General features: G+C 41.9%; 1 protein-coding gene across 1 annotated transcript in view; it reads left to right on the forward strand.

Moving 5' to 3' along the window:
• The window catches only part of NCAM1 (neural cell adhesion molecule 1), a 1,088,618-nt gene extending 1,067,347 nt beyond the window's left edge, over window positions 1-21,271 (forward strand). The window contains exon 23 of the mRNA XM_044079459.1: window positions 18,151-21,271. Within this exon, the coding sequence (XP_043935394.1) occupies window positions 18,151-18,307 (157 nt within the window). The 3' untranslated portion in view covers window positions 18,308-21,271. The remainder of the gene's footprint in view (window positions 1-18,150) is intronic.
• Window positions 21,272-25,044: the final 3,773 nt, after the last annotated feature.

The raw sequence follows: 25,044 nt of genomic DNA on the forward strand, positions 1-25,044 counted from the left end.
TATCCAGAGAATACTCTATTCCCTTTGCCACTCCACCCCCTCTAATAAAGAAAATCCCAGATGTTCCACCCAGTCACACGGACCTAGCAGCCTTAGAGGTCCAAAGGTTGCTAGACAAAAGAGTCATCCAGCCAGTCCCAGCAGACCAAAGAGGATCTGGAACTTACTTAAGGTTCTTTTTAGTTCCAAAGAAAACAGGGGATTGGAGACCTATTTTGGACCTAAGCAGACTAAACAAGTCAGTGAAAAAGATGAAGTTCTGGATGGTCATGCTTCAGTCAATACTTCCCTTCCTGGGGAAAGACAATTGGATGTGCTCTATAGATCTTCAGGATGTGTACCACCACATAAAAATGGACAGACCATCCAGGGAACATCTATGCTTCCGGCAAGGAGCCAGCCATTATCAATTTCACGCTCTGCCCTTTGGTCTCACTACAGCCCCCAGAGTGTTCACCAAATGTATGGCAGTAGTCACCACTCACCTGAGACGGTTGGGATTCCAGGTGTTTCCATATCTAGACGACTGGCTTCTCACTGCCACCACCAAGCATCAACTCATTCATGCGAGGGATACAATCTTACACCTATGCAATCAATTGGGGATTACCATCAACTCCGAAAAATCTGCCTTATCGCCATCGCAACAGACCGTCTTCATAGGAGCAAAACTAAATACAGTTTCTATGACACTAGGTCTGCCTCCAGAGAGAATTTCTGTCTTACGAGAACAAGCATCAGATCTGCTTCAGAGAAAAAAAAAGCCCCAGTCTCAATGGTACTCAAATTGCTAGGATCGATGGCAACAGCAATCATTGCCATTCCCCTCGCACAAATGCATGTGCGAGTTCTTCAATGGCTCCTATTCTCTCAATGGTCTTTTCAGGAACTTCCAATGTCACATCAAATTGTCATAATGAATGCGTGCAAGAAGGACCTTCAGTGGTGGCTGATGTCTCATCATGTATCTCAGAGACATCCATTCGTTCTACCCAATCCCATAGCCATGGTGACCACGAATGCTTCCTTGATTGGGTAGGAGGGGGGCATTTTCAGGGAAGAACAGCCCAAGGCACGTGGAAGAAACATGAGGCTCATCTGCATATAAATGTCCTGGAGATGAGAGCGGTACTTCTATTGTTGCAGTCCTTTCAAGACTCTCTACCTCTGGGGACAGTTGCAATTCAGAAGGACAACATGTCAGTGGTCTGGTACATCAACAAACAAGGAGGAACCAAGTCTTACCCCCTGTGTCGGGAGGCCACAAGAGTATGGCAGTGGGGAATTTCCTCCCAGCGCTTTCTGATAGCAATGCACATCCTGGGGAAATCCAGTGTGATAGCAGACAAGCTGAGCAGGGCAATTTTACTGCCTCATGAGTGGTTCCTAAAGCAACAAATAGCTGAAAGGATTTTCTGCAGGTGGGGCCAGCCTTGCTGCGATCTTTTTGCAACCCCAACAAACACGAAATGCAGCAGGTACTTTGCACTCATCCCCCAGCCGGGGGAAGCCCAAAGGGATGCACTGGTTCACAATTGGCCCCTGGGGTCTCCTTTATGCATTTCCCTCTTTCCCTCTGATTCCCAAGGTATTACAGAAAGCAAAACTACTGGGAAGGACCTTGATACTAATATCCCCTTACTGGCCTCGGCAAATTATGTTTCCCTTCCTCCAGCCTCCTCTTTTGGAAGAACCCTGGATCCTGGACCCAGTTCCAGATCTGTTGACCCATTCATCGGGGACTCTTCATCCTTCACTTCATTCCCTCAAACTGACAGCTTGGCTGCTCCAATTCCCACAATAGCCAGGATTTACAACCTCTCAGCTGAGGCCCAACATATTATAACATCCTCTCATAAATCATCTACCAAAAAGTTAAATCTTAGCAAATGGAAGAGATTTTTTTTATGGGCCGCTCAGAATGAATTTGATCCTTACCTAGCTCCGATCCCATCTATATTGGAATTCCTAACTAAACTTTTCATCTAAGGAGTGGCTGCAGCTACCATCAGAGTTCAATTAGCAGCGATATCAAATTTTCATTCTGGTTTCCAAGGCTCTAATGTCATGTCGCATCAACTTGCTAAAGCCTTTCTTAAAGGTGCCATTCATCTAAGGCCACCAATCAGAGCTCCAGTCATGCCATGGAATCTAAATTTTGTTCTGTCCAGAATCATACTACCTCCTTTCGAGCCAGCCTCGTCCTGTTCTTTGAAATTCCTTTCATGGAAGACTATTTTTCTGATAGCCATTACTTCTGCTCGGCGGATTTCTGAGCTGCAAGCCCTATCCATCAAACATCCTTATTTGATTTTCCATAATGACAGAGTTTCGCTCAGAACTAATCCATCCTTTTTACCAAAAGTTTGTTCAGAGGCAAATCTTAACCAATCTATTGAGTTGCCAGTTTTCTTTCCCCAATACACAAATAGGATGGAACACATGCTGCACAAACTTGATGCACATAAACAATTACGATTTTATCTAGACAGAACGAAACAGTTCAGGTCAATGGATCAGCTATTTGTTTCCTTTTCAGAGTCAAAGAAGGGTGCCTCAGTGACAAAAGTAACCTTGTCAAGGTGGCTATCAGATTGCATTTCCTTCATTTACAATTCACAAAATGCCCCTTTGCAACAAAAAGTAAAGGCCCACTCTACTAGAGCTATTTCAACCTCCTTAGCCTTTTCTGCGAGGTTACCATTAGACTCTATTTGTGCAGCAGCTACCTGATCAATACCTCATACCTTTATCACTCATTACAAAGTAGACATAGCCTCCAGGGACAGGGCCTCCTTTGGTTCCACAGTTCTAAGGAATATACTCCCGTGAGCCACCCGAGAAGATGGTGCTTTGGACGCTACTCATCAGTAAAGAATGAACGGCGAGATAGAACAACTTCACATTAAAGAAGTTATGTACTCACCATAACGTTCCATGTGAGTTATTCATCTCACCTTCATTCCTACGTCCCACCCTCCAACCCCCATCCAGTCTACTTGAGGTCCGCATAGAGTGCTTTGTCTCTTATCCAACTCTCTGAGTGGCATATTTATACTACTAAGTAGTCACGCAGCAAACAAGATCTGAGGGAAGATCAGGGTGCATCATGGGATAGGGAGTTGGCCTCGAGCTAGTTGAAGACCTTGAGCTTTTGCAGATGTTCATCGTGCATACAGCTGCAGTCATCACACTTGGGTTATCCTGCCGTCAGGCGGGTCCTCGGTCGGCCGAATTCCAAAGTCTAGGTCCGGCGTCGGTTGTTGTCGCTTCTTCCCTGACGTCAGTGCGGCAGGGGTATAAAAGAGGCAGCCGACGCCCTTTTCATTAGTCTTTCTTGCCGCGCGGTGCCCGAAGCAGAAGCAGTTCACAAGTACTGGTCGGCCAGCTCCTGAGATTTACGAACAGTATTTCAGCCGAAGTCTTCTTTAAAGCTAAGTACCCCGTTGGGGAAACTTTTCTTGCCTCAGACCGATGTCAGACAAAGTTAATAATTGCATTTCTTGTGGGAAGCAAATACCGCATAAGGATTTTCACTCTTACTGTATACCTTGCTTAGGGCCAGACCACGACGTCTCGGCCTGCCGTTTTTGTGCTAGGTTTAACAAGCGCACTATTAAGCACCTGGCGGAGTTCGCCCTTCATTATTTTGGCAAAAAATGTAATTATATCATGTCGTCGGATGCTCCGACGCCAGTTTTAGGCAAAAGACTCAAGGATAAGGATAGGCATCCGAGGCCTGCACCAAGTACTGAGATCACGCTTAGGCCGACTACCGGTTCTCCGGTTCTCAGCGAGGTGCCTACGCAGCCCCTGACTACCGATGAAACTATTTTACCGGCGACTTCAGTACCCGAGGCCGCAGGATCCTCGGTCTCCATTCCCACTGCAGATACCGACGCCACTCTTGGCGGGGAAACCGAAATTTCAGCGAGGCCTGCCATTTCTGAAGGTGTTTTCAGGCCTACCACCTCCTCTTTTAAATCATTCACCAAGTCTAAAGCTGCAATGAAAATTAAAAAACAAGGGCCTCAGACCCCCTTTCAAGGCCCCATGCCTAAAAAACAGATGCTTAAAATGGCTGAGGATTTGATTACTCTCATCAGGGGTTCTCAACCCCCCTCAGACAAAAGACCCAGGTTGGAGGAAGACTACCCTTCCTCAGACCAGGCTTCTATTACTTCAGACCATTCTGAGGACCAGGATTACACCTATTCCCCATTTGAAGACTCGGATGCTGAGGAGTCTATTCCCTTGGTCTCCCCCCCTGAGGACTTCTCTTTTGGGAAAACCCTGCATACACTGAGAGAGCACTTCCACTGGGAAGGCCAAGATTACTCAGATTCCAAGAAAAGGCTCAGGGAATTTCTACTACTTCCCCAGCATAGGCCCCTGGCTATTCCTCCTGTCTTAGATATTTTGGATGATGTGTACGCAGAAGCCAGTCTTAACCCAGACTCATTACCTCCAGCCCCTGTTAAACCAGACAGATATTACCGGGTTCCTGATTCTCACCAGTTCCTTTATAAAAGCCATACTGCTGACCCAGAAACAATTTCACAGGGTCCAAAGGGGATTAAGGCCTCTACTGCTAAAAACCCTTTGCCTTCAGAGAGAGATTCTAGAGCATTAGAAAGGTGGGGGAAAAAGGTGTATACATCAGCCACTTTAACCATGAGGGCATTAAACTGTCAATTTCATATGTTAAAATACCAACAGTTCTTGCTATCTCAGCTGAAAGGCAAAATGACACAGACAGAACAACCAGACTTGAAAGAGTTGCAGGATTTGTTGCATGAAGCAGAACAAGTGGGGAAACATACCTTGCAGTGTGGTCTTGATGCTTTAGAGGCCTCATGCAGAACCGCTGTCACAGGGTCTGTCATACGTAGGCATGCTTGGCTCAAAGAGCAAACCTTACCAGATCATGTCAAAGCAAAGTTATTAGATGCACCACTACAAAAAGATGTATTGTTCGGTGTTAAAGCTGAGGAGGTACTGAAGAAAATGGAGGAAAAAGCGAAATCTATGCAAGCAGTTAAAGATTTCTTGCAGGTGCAGCCTCCACGCTTCAGCAGAAACTGGCCTTCAAAAAATTGGTCCTTTCCAGCCACGGACAGACCCCAAAGGGGCAGATACAGACGCCCAAGGGGCAGAGGACAACCTCAAGGATCTTACAGAGCTAGACAGTGGCAAACACCAACCCCCAGAGGTGGAGAAGACTGACCACAGTCATTTAGGAAACAGACGCAATGACTTTCCCCTATGCCTGCCAAACAAAGATATAATGGCAGCACCTTTGGGCGGAAAACTGGCCTTGATTTCAAAAAACTGGCACATTGTTACACAGGACAAATGGATTCTGGATATTATAGACAGAGGCTACAGGTTCCACTTTCACACCCTTCCAAAAATGAGAGGCATGCCAAACCTGTCAAAAAATCAATGGGCAGAGGCACAAAGGCAAATTTCCGCTCTCATGGATATGAAAGCAATTCAAGAGGTACCTGCAAAAGAACAGGAATGCATGGATCATGCGATCCCAAATAAAACCAAGACCCAATCCTCCAAAGGCAGACGTCCTGTCTGGTGGACCCCAGCCATAAACAAACTATACAATAGAAGGAGGAAGCTACTAAATGATAGAGCAAAATCCCAAAAAGGGAAGGCATCACTGATCTGTATTAGCAAAAAACTACGGGCACTCATAAAATTGTCTAAGGCCAGCTTCGAGAGAAAAATTGCACAGGACACTAAGGATAATCACAAGGCTTTCTTTAGTTATGTTAGGAACCTGGGTGGTAATTCCCAGATATGCTCAGAATTAGTCCAAAATGACAAAAAATACACCGAACCCACAGACATTGCCAACATCCTAGCTGACAGGTTCAGCGCAAACTTCTCCCCCCCCCCTTCCCACCAAAAGGGCAAATATCTATCCCAGCAGAGTGCTGCCCCCCTGACATCTCAGATGCTCAGGTAAGAGCCGCCCTCTCCAAAGCAAAAACACAGCATCAATGGGACCAGACGGTGTCCCGGGCTGCGTCCTACATGAACTCCAAGAAGAGCTAAACCCAAACATAAAACTACTGTTCAATCTCAGCCTTCCTACAGGATATGTGCCCAAAGAGTGGCATACAGCAACAGTGGTCCCTCTCCATAAAGGTGGTGCCTCAACGGATCCTGGAAACTATCGCCCCATAAGCCTGACTAGCTTGGTCTGCAAAGCTATGGAAAGGATCATCATGGACCTCATAAATAAAGATATTGGGGACCTACAGACACTGGATCCTACCCAGTTCGGCTTTGTTAAGGGCAGATCCTGCCTCTTAAACCTGGTTGATTTCTTTGAAACAGTCACCAAGGCCATTGACGAGGGGAAGGTGGTCCACACAGCCTACCTGGACCTCGCAAAAGCCTTCGATACAATACCCCACTCGGGCATTATAGATAAGCTCACCAGCTTAAATATAAACCCCTATGTCACTAGATGGATTGCAAACTTGCTCAAGGACAGAACCCACATGGTTAGAATTGCTGGAGCCATGTCAGACTCCAAACAAGTTACAAGTGGTGTCCCACAAGGCTCAGTCCTGGGACATCTCTTGTTCGGTATATATTTCTCGGAGGTATTGGCCAACACGGAAGGACTGTGGCTGACCAAGTTCGCAGATGACTGCAAACTGGGCGACATAATCGACTCTCCAGCCGACACAAGCATCCTCCAAAAGGGCCTCATAGAAAGAGACAACTCGTGCCAGAGCCATGGCCTCAAGCTAAATGCCAAAAAGTGTATAGTCATCCCCTTTGGCAAAAACAAAGTGCCCACAAATTACCACATAGGTGGTAATCCATTAAGTACAGAAGAAGTAATTAGGGACCTGGGGACCCAAGTTGATAGCAATCTCTCATTTGACAACCATGTGGCCAAAGTGGTTAGAAAAACATTTTATGTAGCCCACCTAATCATGAAGGGATTCACATCTAGATCAGGGGAGGTCATCGTGCCTCTTTACTCATCCCTCATCAGGCCCATAATTGAGTACAATGCCCTTTTGGGATGTACCTTACCAGACACCTGCAGCAACTGGAAAGACCCCAAAAGTACCTCACCAAGAGGATCAAAGGGCTCAAACAGATGCCATATGCTGCCCGGTTAAAGAAACTCCAGCTCTACTCAGTGGCATACCACCTGTTCAGAGGCGATCTGTGCCTGACGTATAAAGCCATGTCCAACCCGGAATTAATGGACATGCTACACCTCAGAAAATCCAAATCCCATCGAGCTATGCGCTCGAGAGACTTGAACCTCAGCACTGAAATAAATAGGACATCCTGGAGGGACAGATTCATAACCCAGAGGCTCCCTTCACTCTGGAATAAAATCCCAGTCCAGGTTAGGCAGAGTCCCTCATTGACTGTCTTCAAGAGGAATCTTGATGAGTGGATGGGAGATTGTAGGTTTACTCCGGGTATCACTTCTGTGTCACTGTTAGACAGAGGCACAGTATACTAACCTTGAAAAAGGGCATAGTAAAATAAATTTAAAATGGGTGGCGAAAGCCAAACACTTTCTGGCTAGGCTTATAAATGCCCTAGGGCAGATAGCCTAGTATGAACCTATGAACAAGGTCAAGGTTTTTATTCAAGGCTATTTCTGGTACCAAGGAAGGACAAAGATTGGAGACCCATCTTAGACCTATCTATTCTAAACACATATCTAGAGGTACCAAAATTCAAGATGCTCACATTACAGCAGCTTCTTCCCATGCTGGGCAAGGAGTCTTGGCTGGTAACGTTGGACCTCAAGGAGGCATACCTGCATGTCCCTATCAGACAAGATTGCAGAAGATACCTCAGATTTCTTGCAGGTTCAACCCATTACCAATTCTCTGCATTGCCCTTTGGCTTTTCTACTGCGCCCAGAGTGTTTACGAAATGCCTGGCATCAGTAATTGCCTTCTGCAGACAACGAGGAATCCAAATCTACCCATATCTGGATGACTGCCTGATCCAAGCAGACAGAAAGGAACTTCTATTGCAACATCTGGCGTTTGTAATAAATCTGTTAAACTGCCTGGGGTACACAGTGAACAAAAAGAAATCAAAACTAATACCTTCTCAACAGATAATTTTCCTGGGTGCCAGCTTAAATACAACAACCCAGATGGCCTACCTCACGCCAGACAAACAAGGGCAACTGTCTCAATACTACAACAAAATGGCAACTTTAACCAGGCTAACTGCAAGGAAAATCCTGCAGGCTCTGGGGTTCATGGCATCTTGCATCCTACTAATACCATTTGCAAAGCTGCATATGAGGAAACTACAATGGTACCTAAAAAACTTATGGTCTCAGCACAGCCACAGCTTGGAAACAATTATACCACTCATTCCATGCCTTCAAAAGGAATTTTTGTGGTGGGCTCAAGCATGCCAAAGAAACACAGGTCTTCCTTTCTGTTTACCACAAGCAACTCAAATCATCACAACAGATGCCTCAGACTACGCCTGGGGAGCACATATGGCAGGTCAGTGTATTCAGGGAAAATGTTCCCAAAAAGAGATGCACCTACACATCAACCAAAAGGAGATGCTAGCCGTGCAAAATGCTCTTATGACCTTCAAAGACCTACTGCATCCAGGCCAGCTATTAATAAGGACAGACAACACCACAGTCATGTGGTACATAAACAAACAGGGGGGAACGCATTCATACCCCCTGTGCAGGCAAGCCATGACCCTGTGGAACACAGCACTGGAATTACAAATTCAACTACAGGTACAATTCCTGCCAGGGAAGGAAAACACACTGGCAGACAACTTAAGCAGAAAAATGACAGACCCACACGAATGGAAGTTGCATCCTCAAGTCTTCTCAAAGATAGCTCAGGCATGGGGACAGCTAGACATAGATCTATTTGCTACCCACAGAAATTACCAGTTGGAAAAATTTTGCTCAAGGACCTATCATCCACAGGCCTGGAAAGTGGACGCACTCTCTTTCAATTGGACAGCATTGACAGTCTATGCCTTCCCGCCTCTACCTCTACTGGCCAAAGTCCTACTAAAAACCAGAGCAGAGAGGCCGCAAATGATTCTCATTGCTCCAGACTGGCCACGACAGCACTGGTATCCTCTCCTAAAGAGCCTGTCACACTCACCACCATGGATCCTTCCTCAAGTTCCTCTTCTGTTGTCCCAGCACAACTACAAGACCCTTCACAGACAGCTCAGAACGCTAAATCTAGCTGCATGGAGAATACCTTAGTTTACCAACAAACTCTCCTCTCCAAGGAGGTACGGGATGTCATCTTGGAGGCCAGGAGACCCTCCACTAGAAAAACCTACTCCGCCAAATGGAAACTATTTTGTTCCTGGAATCAAGCAAAGGGTCAGAATCCTTGGGTAATAAATATACCTCAGATTTTACAGTACCTAACTGAGATGTTAAACAGTGGCCTCTCCTTCTCTTCCATCAAGATCCACGCTTCAGCCATTTCAGCACAATACAATACGGATCCTCCTTTATTCTCACATCCTCTATTAAGGCAGTTCCTCAGAGGGGCAAAAAATATAAAACCCCCACGGAAACCACCAGCTCCAGCTTGGGACCTCAGCTTCGTATTGGAGAAGCTGACACTGCCTCCTTTTGAGCCGGCTTCTTCAGCAGAGCTACAATACTTGTCATGGAAAACAGCCTTCCTTCTGGCTATTACCTCAGCACGCAGGGTTTCGGAGCTACAGGCCCTCATGGCTGTGCAACCATTTATCATCTTCCATCAGGACAGGGTTTCCTTACGAACCAACCCTACCTTCATGCCAAAGGTAGTATCCAGTGTGGCTTTGAATCAGTCTATTCATTTACCTACCTTTTATCCAAACCCACAGAACAAAGGAGAGAGGCTACTACATTCCTTGGACATTCACAGGCAGCTTCGTTATTACTTGGACAGAAGAAAGTCATTCAGAAAATCTGAGCAGCTCTTTGTGTCCTATGCTACAGGTGCTCAAGGAAATGCTATTTCCAAACAGACTATTTCAAAATGGATAGCCCACTGCATACGCTTTTGTTATTCATTTCATGGAAAATCAGTGCCTGTATACATCATATCCCACTCCACCAGGGCTACAGCTACCTCAGCAGCTTTCCTCAGGGGGGTCCCTACCAAGGACATTTTGGAAGCAGCTATTTGGAGTTCAGTGCACACTTTCTCCAAACACTACCACCTTCCACTATACTCAAAATCTAAAAATCTAGAGCGGGCTTTGCCACAGCAGTCCTGCAGGGCATTCTAGCCCCTCCTAATTCCTCTTAGCTCCAGCCACCCTTCCTTAGCTTTGGGATTCTACCCAAGTGTGATGACTGCAACTGTATGCACGATGAACATAGTACAGTTTTGTACCTACCATAAATGTAGATGTTCGAGTGCGCATACAGCTGCAGTCCAGGTTACCCTCCCTCCATCCCCTCTTAGGACAGGGCTTATGACAAACACCTTTAACATACAACCTATTTGGGGTTTTCCTTTATGGTGTATTTGCTTGCAACTACTGTTTTGATTTATCTACTTATGTATGTTTGCATGACATCATGTTTTGCCTTCCTTTCTGGGGGCACCTGACATCTGGGGCAAGAAAAACTAAAGAAAATGGCGTCAGCTGCCTCTTTTATACCCCTGCCGCACTGACGTCAGGGAAGAAGCGACGACAACCGACGCCGGACCTAGACTTTGGAATTCGGCCGACCGAGGACCCGCCTGACGGCAGGGTAACCCAAGTGTGATGACTGCAGCTGTATGCGCACTCGAACATCTACATTTATGGTAGGTACAAAACTGTACTTTGGCTGAGTTGGAGCTGAGGATCGGCTCTGAACCCATCAGTAAAGAATGAGGGCAAGATGAACAACTCAGATAACTTCTTTTTTTGTGACATTGTTCTCCACTCCACCTCTGTACTTAAAATATAAACTTTATGATAGTCATATAGAACAGCCACATGGATTCTCCCACTTCTGGGATGGATGGAGGCATCCATTACCATTTTTCCTGTGGCTGTGTAATACATAAGAGTTCTACAATGGACACCTGCAGTACAATGGTCCATCAGATACCAGCCCATGATTTTTTTGGGGTTTGCCTGACAAACATTTGCAGGACACATATAATGTAGTGGGTTCAGTCTCCCAAGGCTGTCCATTTGTACTCCCCTCCCCAAAGGCCACTGTGACCACAGATGCTTCCCACTTATGGTGGAGGGAGCATTATATGGGGAAGATGGTCCAAGGTACATAGCCTCCCTCAGAGGCTAGTCTCCATATCAGTGTTGTAGAAATGAAGGCAGTTCTCCTGGCATTGCACATCTTTCAGGACATCCTCCCTGTAGAGATGATTTCTATCCAGATGGACAACATGTAAGTCATTTGGTACATCAGCAAACAAGGGGTAACCTGTTGCTATCCATTATGTCAGTAGGTGATGAGAGTGTGTTACTGGACAATATCTTCTGATTGATTTCTGATAGTAATGTACATACTGGGGAAACCCACTGTTGTGGTGGACAGGTTGAGCAGGTTTATCTTCTTGCCTAACAAGTGGTCCCTTTATCAGGCAGTGGAGGAATACAGTTTTCTTCGATGGGCTGGCTATACTGCAGCCTTTTTGCATCTCCCCACAAAACCAAATGCAGCAGGTTCTCTGTCCTGATCCCCCTTAAGAGGGAGTCAATGAGGGTAGCGCTTGATGCATGTTTGGTCTCCCAGGACATCTCTATACCTTTCCCGTACTCCTTTGATTTCAAAGTATCTGCAGAGAGAGAGCTTCATAGACAAATATCAGAGTCATTCTCATTGTCTCATTCTGGTCTTGTCAGGTGTGGTTTCCCTTTATCTGATTCACCTTTACCCCCCCCCCCCCCCTCCATGTTCTTGATCCCAATCCAATTCTTCTCCCTTACCCTTCTGGCTCACCTGAGTAGGACATTCCAGTCCACAAGTTAACCATTTAGTTTCCACAATTCCAATCATGGTAACTCAGTCCAGGCTCTCTTCCTCAGTAATCTACATTCTTCCTGGAGACCATTTACAGTCGAATTTACAAAAGTAAATAGAAGAGATTTTTGAATTGGGGCCTTCCAAAGAAGTGTGGATCCCTTTTCAGCTCTTCTTCCTGCAGTCTTAGATTTTCTGGCATTTAGTTTCTAAGCTGCAGGTAGTTGTGTCACCATTAAAGTTCAATTAGCATCTATTTCCAATTTTCATGTTGTAGAGAATCAGGCAACATTAGCTTCCCTTAGACTAAGCTTTCATGAGGGGCGCTTCCATCCTCAGACCCTACCCCCCCCTTGGGTTATGACTCTTATGCTTCAAGCTTTTACCCAGCGTCCCTTTGGCCCTGCAAACCACCATTCTTAATTTTCAGCAAAGATGGGGTGTCACTCAGAACCAATCCATCCTTTGTCCCTGTAGTAGTGTCTGAGACTTCACTGAACCAACAAATTAATCTTCTAGTTTTCTTTCCTAATTTCTCCAGTAAAGAGGAAGATATGCTACACTTGCTGGATGTGTATTAACAACTGTGCTTCATCTCCATCATACCAAATCCTTCAGATAGACCAATCAACTGTTTCCTTTTCTAAAGCCAAAAGGGGCCAAAGAGTTTCCAACTCTTCTGTAGCTAAATAGCTATCAGATTGTATTGCTCATGCCTAAACCATGCAGGGCTCTTTCAACAAGGTCTGGCTCAACCTCCTCAGCCTTCTTTTCCTGGACTGCAGTTGATGACATTTTTGTGGCAGTCACTTAGTCCAAAGTTTATACATTTATCCTTCATTATAAGATGGATAAGATCTCCAGGAGTAGAGTAGCTTTTGTTTTAGCCGTCCTCCAGAATATCCTTCCATGAGTCCACCTCAAGGTCTGAGTTGCTGGGGACTATGTCTGATCCATTGAGGCACAGAGGGAAGAGGCAAAAACTGATATGAAAGTTCTGTAAGTACCATAATGAAAGAGCTGTGTTGTCTTTTTCTGTCCTTTCTCAACTTCCCGCCCTTCTTCCCCCTTCATTTTTTTTTGGAAGGTAATCCCCTTGGTTTCTGGTATAACACCACGGTCTGCCTCTTGGCTAATGTCTTACTGTCATTCATATCCAGAGCAACATCCCTCAAGGATATCAGGGGTATCAGCTTTAGTTTTTAAACACCTTTACTGATTCACAATTAAAAACATTATACACCATATACATGCTTTTATACAGTTATCATCAATCCAATATTATGTACATTGGTCAATGCCTGCCTTTCCTTAAACATCACTCCTATAAAACATTCTGCGTGTATTGTTACCGTAATTTCCATTTTTCTACGTAGTTTGCTCCTACCCTTTTCTAAAGATCAACAAAATCAATCGACCCCAACTGCCAAAGGTTTGCCAAAGCAGTACAACAAAGTGGGAGAGTCTTCAAGGTACACCACCACGGGCTTGCACTATGTCAACAGTGATAAAAACACTCTTTATTGGAAGAAAAACAATAAAAATGTTAAAAACACACAAAATTCCCAGCTGAGATAAGTGCTTTCAGCTTCTTAAGCTTTCAGATCATAAATAACCAGTGCTGGGTAAAAAAAAAAAAAATATATATATCTATATATATATATATATATATATATATATATATATATATAATATTGTGCTGCAGCCAGTCCAGTGGCTTAAAAGTATTTTTTATCCTATCAGCAGTGCACCTCTTAACTCCGAGTCCTTGGTCAGAAAGAAACGCTGCACAAGATTGGAAGCTAGATCTTGTGCAGAGTTTGTTTCTGAGCTCTTATCTCAGCTGGGAATTTCATGTGTTTTTCTTCAAATAAAGAGTGTTTTTATCACTGTTGACAGTGCAAGCTCGTGGTGGTATACCTTGAAGACTTTCCTACTTTTCTAAAGTTCCCACTTTCAGTTCTTTTATCTCTGTTACCAGTATACCCTACTTCAGATACGATTGTTTTAGAATTTGATAATTTTCTAGTAATTGTATTTTGGCAGCCACCAGAATTAAACTTAACAAGGCCTTACTTTGTCTAGGCAATTCAGATCCTGTGTCCCAGCTCAAAAAATTACTTTCCCTAGTTACACACATTTGCTCACCCAATAATTTTGACAGAGTAATCTGTACGGAATTTTTGAAGGCTGCCAACTCATTGCACTCCCAAAATATATGTTCACATTTACCTTTCTTCACCATCACACCAACATTTGCCATCTACTTAAGCAAAACTTCTTTGGAGTCTGATTGGGGTATGAAAATACCTATGCAAATACTTCTACACAAAAGTCCTGAATCTGCTAGACTTTGTTGCATATTTGGGAGCCAAACATATCTCCTCCCATTGCTTCATTGTGAATTGCTTATCCAGTCTGTCTTCCCAATCTTTTCTTATCTTCTCTGATTGATTCCTATAGTTATCTTGCAATATTTTACAAACTGTGCTAGTTATTCTAGTAGCAGTGTCTGTTCCTGATTCAACTAAAAACTCTACCAGAGCAGGTCTTTCACTTAGGAGTCCCCTTTCCCTTTCTCTTTGCTTACACGCGGATATCATTCCCTGATAAGGAAGGCAGTCTGTAGCCTGCAGTCAACGTCTGCTTTGCCGTTTCTCATTCTTTTACCTTTCCCCATCTAGTTATTTATTCATAATACTTTGGTTCCTTTGCCAGTTTTCTCCAGCAAACTCCATCCCACTCTTGCCTATTCTCTGTACCCTTAATTGCAGTCATCCCTATCAGAAGAATCATCTTTCTGCATTTTCACTTTGGCTTAGTTCTTAGAATACTTTCTGCTTCTTTATGAATATAATATATGTATGGCTCCTGCTGTTCTCCCTAGGGATCTGCATCTAAAATTCTATTCTCTCCTTATTTCTTGAATTTTCCCACTGCTTCATCATCATCCCTTTCCACTTTCGGTTTTAGCTTTCTGCTTGTTCAGGGGTGTCAGCTTTCATATATATCCATGTATTTTGTGTTGTGTCTGAGGTTGCAGGAAAACTCAGTCTGAGGTAACGTCTGGGACAGGAGGGGATTGTGGGTAAGGTAGAGAGCCCGAGTTGTAGGTCCTAAAGTCTAGAGTGGACAAAGTCATATCTGAGATTGAATATGACTTACCCATCCATTGAGAAAGGATGGAAGCAGACAGAACACATCTGTCGTTATGGTAAGTATATAACTTTTGTTTACTGGAGATTCTGTAGATTTCTGTGTGCCAGGGCAGAAAATCAATTAAAGCACTTAGACCACCATATGGTTAACAAATGTGAAGCAATAATTAATTTTAAAAGCAGACCCCATTTCACCTTCTTATTGGCTACACAGACAGCCCCCCCCCCCCCCACACACACACACACACAAATGCAGTAACGTTTTGTGATGTCAGCCTTTGGAAGATGTGCTTCATTCATTCTGCTAGGGTTAGTTTAATAACTGCATTTGTTAAATGTTTACATCTTTATTCAGAAGCAGTTATGTCTATAGTTGTGTTGTAAACAAACACAGGTACTGCTGAATGGCACTGTAAATGCTAATGTTAAACTGGCTGTGTTCATTTCTATGGGGGATGCTCCGTGTGATCGCCATCAACATGGGCCACTTTGAGTGAAGATCAAACTGTATCGAGAGAAGGATATATTTATATATATATATATATATATATATATATATACGGGTCTACTGTTTATCATCAAATTTACACTTCAGTGAATCTCAAATAAGCGATTCCACTTACCCAAAACCTCACTTGTGAGAAACTGCACTTTTCCAATGTCCGTTTCATCTATATAGTTAGTCTGCTTCTGGTACTGTGAGAAGTACAAGTATATAGCCTTTGTGTTACTTCTTGTACACCGTACCAGTTGTGAAGCATGACGGATGACAGGGTAGTGTCAGCAATCTTCTTGATATGGTACGTTGTTTTTACAGTGGCTGTAGGTTTCAGTTGCAGCTTGTACTACAGCAAGGATAAGGAAATTTACCCTTGCTGTCAGTGTAGTGCAATATTGGAGTTGGTACATTTAATGTGCAGGAGGGTGCAGGGGGGGCTTGCCCCCCCCCCCCTCACAAAAATATTAGATTATGGCTGTGGTTTTTTTTTTGTGTTATATGTTCCATTATTGTTTTTTTTTTTTGGTATTTGTAGTTTGGAGAAGTGGAATTTTGCAAAAGTCAGCTTTCGGGTTAGGGGAGTCACTTATTTGCGATTAGCTGAAGTGTAAATTTGGATAAAAAGTATATATATATATATATATATATATATATATATATATATATATATATATACACAGACACACACTTGCACACACACGCGCGTGCATGTGTATAAACCAGAGGATAAAAAGTCTACACAGACAAACCATTCAGTAGAAGCTGCAAGAAAAACCCAGCCAAGCTAGAGTTTTCACTGTGTGACACCTTATACCTCTTGTAATGGAGGCCTATGGGATATATGCAAAAGAAGCTACACAGCTTCTGAATGCCCATGACTTTTTAAGTCATTATGGATATATTCAGGCCAATACAGCCAAACCCCTGTAGCTGCAGAGGTGCATGTTTTGGCCATTTTATTGACCTCATCAGGTCAGCATAAATGGATTGTTTGGCTATACTTTAGAAACTCTGGGTCTTTAAACCCAACTGATGCTCATAATCAGTAAGGTGCCTGCAAAATATCCCAGCTAACATCCAAATCAAGGGTAAAAATGTCACACTGACAAACCACTCAGTACACACTGCAAGACAAACCCAGTAAAGCTAGAGTTTTCAGTGCGTGATACCTTAAACCTCCTATAATTGAGGCCTAAGGGGTATGACAAAAAACCCCGTAAGAGCATCAAGTGTTTCAGCTGTATAGCTTCTGAATGCCCATGACTTTTACTATGTCCACGACTAGTGGGGTTTGGCTTTATTAGCCTGAATGTATCCATAAAGACTTAAAATATAAAAAGACATGGGCATTCTGAAGAAGTGTAGCTGAAACACTTGATACCCTTAAGTGTTCATTATTACATATATACCGTGGAACTCCACTACATTACATTTTTTAAATATATATAGCTTTGGAGTTTTTTTAGCTCCGCACAGCATGATTATAATCCTTTAAAATCCATAAAAAAAAAAAGAAAGAAAGGATCATATAGACCACTGTTGCATACCATTTGAGGTTGGAGGTTGTTTTGTACCTGCTGCCCATCACTTGATCAGACATACACTGTTTGAAGGGGGCAGTCGTCCAGGCAGCCATGTGGGTGCTTTGTTCTCTCACCAGCATTCCAGCAGTGGAAACTTTCTTCCATTTTTATGGCCTTACCTCACCCCTGCTGCTGATGTCAGCTTGTGTGCCACCGAATGGGCAACTTATGTCCCCAAATCCAAAGCCACACATGCATACTCTCCCACATGCATTGCCAGGGACTACCATCACTGGCCTTACTGGCCATGCCCATGTCTTCTCGACACCAGCTCCCCCCAATCATGACAGGCCCCTGCTCTTTAGTTGAAGTCCTGTCATCAGAGTAGTAGAGCGAGCTGGATGAGAACCATTGTCCCTCTACCAGGATGGGCAGTACCATCTCACCTGTCTTTGCTGTCAGCCTCTTAAGCTACTAGTCAAATTCTGGTTGCCTGGGTTGTAATCAGAATTATATCCCTCTACTCCATCGATTTAAGCTACCATTTGAGAGTTTGAATTTCTTCATTGGATTTTACAGCACAAAAGCTGCTTTAAGATGAATCCAAGAAATTCAAGTTTTCTCTTCACCGTTTGGAAATGGGACAGTATTTTATACATGTTGTCTGGAATGAGATGGTGTATTTTTACAAAACAGGTTTTTTTTTGCCAAACTGTTGTGTTCTTTTACTTTTTTTTGCTAAAATTTCATGTTTCTGTTGAACTGTCACTTGTGCGAGGAGACTGAATCTAATTTGTTGCCAAGAGCAGTGGTCAGGTATTGTGTTTGGACAAGTGAATCTGTTGGGCAGTATTCTGAAGGCAGTTCTATAATCTGTTTAATCTGTATCACTGCTTAATATGCTTGCTGATTTGGGTAACTGAAAATTAAAACCGCGAACAACTTGGTAATAATTTTTTGTCTGTTTCATGTATACAGGAAGACCCAGATAGAAGAAAACTCTAAACCAGAGGAGAAGCCTAAGGCAGAGGAAAACTGTAAGCCAGAAGAATCAGAAACTAAAACACTTCCAGCAGAAGTCAAGACGGTCCCCAATGAAGCCACACAGAAAAATGAAAACGAGAGCAAAGCATGATCAATCGGCCGAAAATGAGAACAGAAAACAACTTCACCCAAGCATTTAAAATGAAGAAACACGTTTCATTCCTTCAGTGTCTTGTATTATTTTTTAAAAATAAATATGTTCTCCTGTTTGTAGATTTGTAGAAGGGAATGAGTTGTGCACTTGCATTTTATTTTATTTTGTTTTTTTGTTTTGTTCAGGAAAGCTGTAATTCTGAATAAAAACATACCCAGAGACAGATTGGTACAATATATTGCAGTGTAATTAACAAAGTTATAGTTAAATATGTGCTTGCTTTAACATTGTTATGTTTACTCCTCCCCCATTCACAGTTGCTAGATATAGCAGCAGCAACATGGATGCAATTTAAGGTATGGCACAGCAGCTCAGTAAGTCCCCACAGTTTACATACGTAGATTTCTGGCTATACAAAGGGAAAGCAATCTTTTTTTTTTAGCTGTTGCATAGCAAAAATAGCTCTGAATTCCTTATTTAGGGAATTATATTGTATTGGTTCTGGGTATAATTTGTTTACCCTCTGTTTATTTTTTATTTTTTTTTTTTTGCTGTTTCTGTTTATATGTTATTATTGAAAAAAATGAAGGTTTTTTTAAAGTGCCTTTTATGAGGCATATGTTCTGTGTGCAGTATTCATCATTTTTTGCCAACTTTTTTCGTTAGGGTTAAAATACTCGGCTGTTGCTGGGTTGTATGTTTTGTGTAAAAGTGTTGCGTTTGTTTTTGTTTCTTAGGAAGCAAGTTACACTTGTGCTGATTTGTAAAAAAAAAAAAAATACATAGATGTTTACATAAATTGTGGCCCTGTCTCCTTTTTCAGTAGTAGTTTCTTGTTGAACATGAAAGGGGGGGACTTTGGCTGACTGATGCAGTTGGGTAGGACTGCACGTTAACCAGCAGCCTACAGTGTATTTTGTGTATTTCTTAGGAGATTTCTCCCCTTTGTAGCTTCCATGCTCATTAGTTTTCACAGATTTAAGACAAGGCTGGTGTAGACCAAGTATAAAAATTGTTATGCCAGAAATATTAGGTAGGGGGAGTACATAAAAATTAATTAATTTGAAAGTCATTTGGGGGAGGGGTGTTAAAGGGAATAGATATTTCCTGTGACTCATTAGCACTGTTTCATCTCACAGAAGTATCTGATTAATGGTCTTTTATTATTTTTATATATATTTTTTCATGTTTATTGTCAGTTCTTGGATTGCTTTTTTATGACTTTGTATAATTGTCTACAGGACTTGCGCAAGGAATTTAGAACTCATTCTTCTTGAAATCTACCCCTTTTTTGGGGGCAGAGGGGACCAGACCATTGTATAGAAATGTTTCCTTTATTTCCCCCATTTTTCTCTAGAACTGCAAGCTTGTGCACCGTGAGTGCGTGAATATTCTAGTGTGAAATGTGTTTTTGTCATAGTATTTGAAATAAAACTTCAGCATAGTTTGGTTGTGAAAGGTGTAGCATATAGTAAAACAGTTCAGGAAAAAATAACTGTTGCGGGGAATGAAGAAAAAAGGCCTCTGAGGAAAAACAGATTATGGCAGGTATACTACTGTCAAGGTGTTTGCCTGTAAAAGTGAGGAAGCACCTCTTGTAGGAACTGCCGTTTAAGCCCTTTTACATAGACGTTATCAGGGATGTTGGTTCGCTGTGTACTTTCACAATATTAATTATGCAGTCTCAGCTTGGTAATGATGGCATTGCTAGTTTTGTAAGTTTAAACTGTGAAAATACTGGTCTTGTCATTTGCTAAGTGTGTGTTTTTTTCACCTACTCAGATCTCGGGGATGGAAATGGAGGGTAGGTCATATTTAATAGGTAGGCACCCTTGTTTATTAAGGGCTTCATGTTACTTTGAGCATCTTAGCCATAGATACAGTGGACTGGGCAAATAAATGTACAATCTGTAACTTGTAAGTAAAAGAAAAAGGATATGCAGAAGAGTTAGCTGTTAAGAGTGGTACAAGTGATAATTCCTCAAATATAAAAAGGGACTGTTTTTGCCATGTATTGCAAGAGTTAAGGTGGATTTTATTTACCTATATAGTAATTTGCCCCATGCATTCTGGGGCATACCTTTGTAATGGTATATGAGGAAGCAAAGAAACATTTTATTTACTGGGTTATTTAAAATACAATAAATTAAGAACAGTGAAAATGTCATTCGTCTTAGCAACACATTTGTAGCATGAAACTATGTTTTATAGATAAAAACACAGAAGGAATCAAAAGTTATGTTAGGTTGAATTATTTTGTGGCTCTACAGTGAACAAGCATCTTATTTTTGCACTGAAATATCCTTTGCAAGTTTTATTCCTTTTAACAGCAGAGAGCCTTATGTTACATGTAAATTTAAAGGAAAGAAAACATTATGCATTTTCTCTGGAAAGCCCATAAACATAGTGGCATCCAGAATGTGAACTAAAGCCTTGTTGATATAGTTGACAGCTTGCCATTTTGTGTATGTGGGTTCAGATTTGAAATGTTTTTTTCTTGCTTTCCTTTGCTGACGGGGACCAAGTGTGTACAGTTTACTTGCTATTTGTCTGTGTCTGATGAACCAATGATGTTGTGCCATGTAGTTAACCCTTCTCTTATAAACTAATGTTTACGTTCAGGCTTGACAAGGTAAATGCTTTCAACATAGAAGATGTTCTGTCTGTTAGGGTTACATAAGGAGTTGGCTGTACACTTTTTATATGGAGAATACAGAGGTTGGATGTCATTCACAAGGCCCTTTTCGGACAGTCGTTCTACAGCCTCCATTGACATCCCTTCCCAGCATTCCCTGTTATAGGGGCCTTTCTCTCTTGTTATAAGACTTTTTACCAAGTGAAACATTGATATCACTTTTCTTTCCACTCTCACCGGTGTAAATACTGAGTACTAACCAAGGATTTTGACTTTGCATTCTGTCAGAATACTTGTGTTCAATAAAAGTTACAAAGTACATTGGAGTTGGGCTATGCGTCTTTAATTCTGAGTTATTTATTGAGTATATATAATTAAAGTGATGCTTCCTGATAGTAATGAAATGCAATAGGGATTTGATGCAATGTATGGGCTATAGCATATCTGTCATGCAGTGGTTGTTGTCATTTTTAATAACATTTTACACAAATAGTTCTATTTTTTGAATTATTATATTTTTATTGTGAAACCATATTGCTGTGCTAAGACTGTTGTCTCCCATTCTGGGTAATGTCTCTAGTTCGAAGTGGTAGGATGAGAAAACTAAGTGTTTTCTGACACTAAGAATAGAGTAAGCAGGGACACTGAAATAAAGCCTGAAATAAAGGCAGATACTTAAAAAGAATTATATATGTATCTATATCTGTGCTATACTAACGTCTGTGCAACGCAATATATTTTGTCTAACCAAAAATACCTTGATGAGGCAGTCAGTGACATTTTTTTTTCTTCTTGTTCATTTAGATATTTGTTGTAGACAATGTTGCAGTACTGAGTCATGGCACTTCATCCCATTGGATCCCTAGCAGAAAAAGTGTTTGAAAAACTGGAAAAGAAAGGGGGACAGATAAAATCTGTAAAATAATTTTACCTGTCTCCCACTCCCAGATACAACAGAAATTATCCTCCTTCCTACAGCCTAGTGAGAAAAGGCCCAGACAACAAACAAAAGTGGCAAACTAAACAACATTCCATGCATGAGATTCGAGGATCCTGCCCCTCCTCCTCCCCAGTAAGTGGCTGTGTCTATATCTAGCACCTCCCTCCTCCACCTGCAATTCCTGCAAAAAGTTCCCGTACCCCTTTCACCTGGCAGGTAGACTTTCATCTGTCTACTACCACTGGGAAGAGATAATACAAGACAAATGGCTTCTACAGATTATAAGGAAGGGCTATGCCATCCAATTCTGGAAACCTCCACCCCTTCTAGGAATTCTCCTCCCACCAAGACCAAAAGAAAAACTTCTACAACCCATTTTAAAGGATGTCACTTCAAGAATCCATAGAGAGAGTGTCTTCATAAGAAGAAGGCTCAGGGTTTTACTCCTGCCTTTTCTTAGTCCCCAGGAAAGAAGGTACCTTGAGGCCTTTCCTAGATTGACCAAGACTAAACAAGTTCCTAGTGATTTCAAAATTCAAGGATGCTTTCCTGCATGAATGTTTCTATTTTCCAAGAGCAGACAGAGGTGCCTGAGAAAAGAGAGTGCCATTAGGTTGGTACCAGATATATATATATATATATATATATATATATATATATATATATATATATATATATATATATATATATATACATGACTTTCTAGTGCTGTGTGTTGTAGCCTTTTTCAGAATGGATAGAACATCTTGGCCATGATAGGATAGAGTCAGTGCTGTTAGCTTGAGGGTTTTCGTATTTGGGTGTATGACAGACTCTTTGTTCTGGGTTGGTAGGTACTATGAAGACCATTCTAAAAGCTGCTGCCAGGTCCTCAGTTCACATCTTCACCAAGCACTACCACCTTGGGACCATCTCTAGGGCGAGAGTTGGGTTCACCTCTGCAATCCTGCAGAGCAGTCCAGTCCCCCCAGCTAAGAAGCTTGGCAGTCTTTCCAAGACTCTACTTCAACACTGACCTTTGATAAACATAGTTCAGTTGTGTATATAACTTGCCATAATATTATATATTTGAGTAGATCAGTATTGCATTACCCTTTCCAACCTTCCTTCCCCACTATTCTCAATCTACATCTGGCTGGGGTGGGTCCCATCATCCCATTCATCATCCTGGCTCATAGTAGGGGATGGTTGGGCTGTTCATGTTCCACCTCAGAGCCATCAGACTCCTTAGACCTTGGACAGAAAATACCTAAAGATGGTGTTGTCTGATGTCATCCTCATACCCTAATATCAGAAAGCAGAAGACATCCGCCAGCTGGGGGAGGGTGAAAGACACTGGTATTCAGGCCAGCCACAGGCTTCTGTACAGCAGGAAGTCTCAGTACTGCAATACCAAACTACACAAACATCTGCAATTATGGTAGTTGTATAAACAACTGTAATTTTCTCATACTGCACAAATCATCATGTTCTCTCTATCATATGTATACAATTAGACATTTGTGCTTGAGCACGCTATATAAGAAGTGCTCGAATGCTGTGTTAATTGCCTCAGTACAGGTTGCCACTTTGCAGCTGCTTTTTCCAGGAGGAAGAATAGTTGAGCTTAATGTATACTGAGTAGATTAGGCTCGCTTTATCAGCGAAGGGGAAATGGTGTAGCAGGGGTCACTGAAACATAGAATATGTTCCACTGGAGCAAATAATTTATGCTGAATGTGTTTTAACATCCAGTCCAAGAGTGAGTGAGTATCCATTAGAAATATGGCTGAGGGGGGGGGTGGATGTAGTTAACTAATAGAACTGGGTGTAATTAATAGCTAATTTATTTCCCAGTAGTTGATAAGTGGATTTATTTCAATGCAGATTGAAGCCTATAATTACTTGGAGGAATACAAAATGGACACAGTCCTCCATTTACTGATTAAATTAAGATTAGGAATGGTGGCTAGACTTGGAGGAGATCAAGAAGATGAGGATTCCCTACTGAAATGTCAGCATTCAAAATGATGAGTGCCTGCAAGCTGGAAAAAAAAAAGAATGAAAACACAGGAGCAGAATGAATCTCAAAAATTGGTCTTCACCTTTAAACTTTTTTGCAGGCAAGCCTCCCCATACCCCCCCCCCCCAGAGTTATATATACCACCTCTGAGATCATCATACCAAGAAAAGGAAATATGCCAAGAAATGACATCTTGGATTTAGTATACATAAGCCCGAACTTTTGGCCATTCAGTCTCCATATTTGAGAACTCAACTCTAGTAGTTCCTGACATCTCAAATGGCTACTGAATATGAGCACTGCACTGTTCTGACTTCCTCCCACTTCTCATTTCGTAGACAAATTTCTTGTTGCATTTCTCTGCTTTGTAAAATGTTCATAAAAATTCTGATATATCTCTACTACCACTATAGGATCTCTGTTTATTTTTTCTTGCCATAGGCTCCCTAAGTTTGGTGAAAACACTTTCTACTTTCTGTTGCCCAAGTTATGCTAAATATTTTGCACTCTGGAGTTAAATAGTTGTTTAACAGCAGTCCTAAACTTATGCATATTATGCAAATACTCCTTTATTCTCCTTTTAGCACTCAGCAGATGCTCTTCTTCTTGTTCTGTCAGATTCCCCTTATTCTGCAATACTTTTAACCTTTGTTCTTCCCAGTGAGTAATTCATTTTTGCTTTCATTCCCATATATATCTCTCTCTATTTTATTTCAACCCAATTTTTAAACTTCATTTTAATTTTATCCCATTTTCTACCTATGCCTTTTGAAAGAATGTCTATCTTCCCCAATAAATCTCAAATAATTTCCACTACCAATTCCTTAAATGTCTCTCTTTTTAACAAGTACGAAGCTACCAATTTCTCATTTTTACTTCATTACACTGCATCTTTATTTTATTTGTTATTGGTGAATGAACTGAAATAGTTCTTGAATGTTTATCAAAGATTTCAAATAAATACACATTCTCCTATGAAATAAAAATTCCGTCCAGTCTAGCCTGATTGTACCTTGGGGAGTAATATGTACATTCTGATTTCCTACTAATGAATTTAGAGCCTCCATACCAAATATTCTCAAACATTTTTTTTCAGAAATTGACCTTTATTATGTTTTCCTTTTTAGGTCCCTGTGATACAACCCAAGTATTACAAA

The sequence above is a fragment of the Protopterus annectens genome, chromosome 8.part0, assembly GCF_019279795.1.
Source record: "Protopterus annectens isolate FY-2018-M chromosome 8.part0, PAN1.0, whole genome shotgun sequence".
NCBI lineage: Eukaryota > Metazoa > Chordata > Ceratodontiformes > Protopteridae > Protopterus > Protopterus annectens.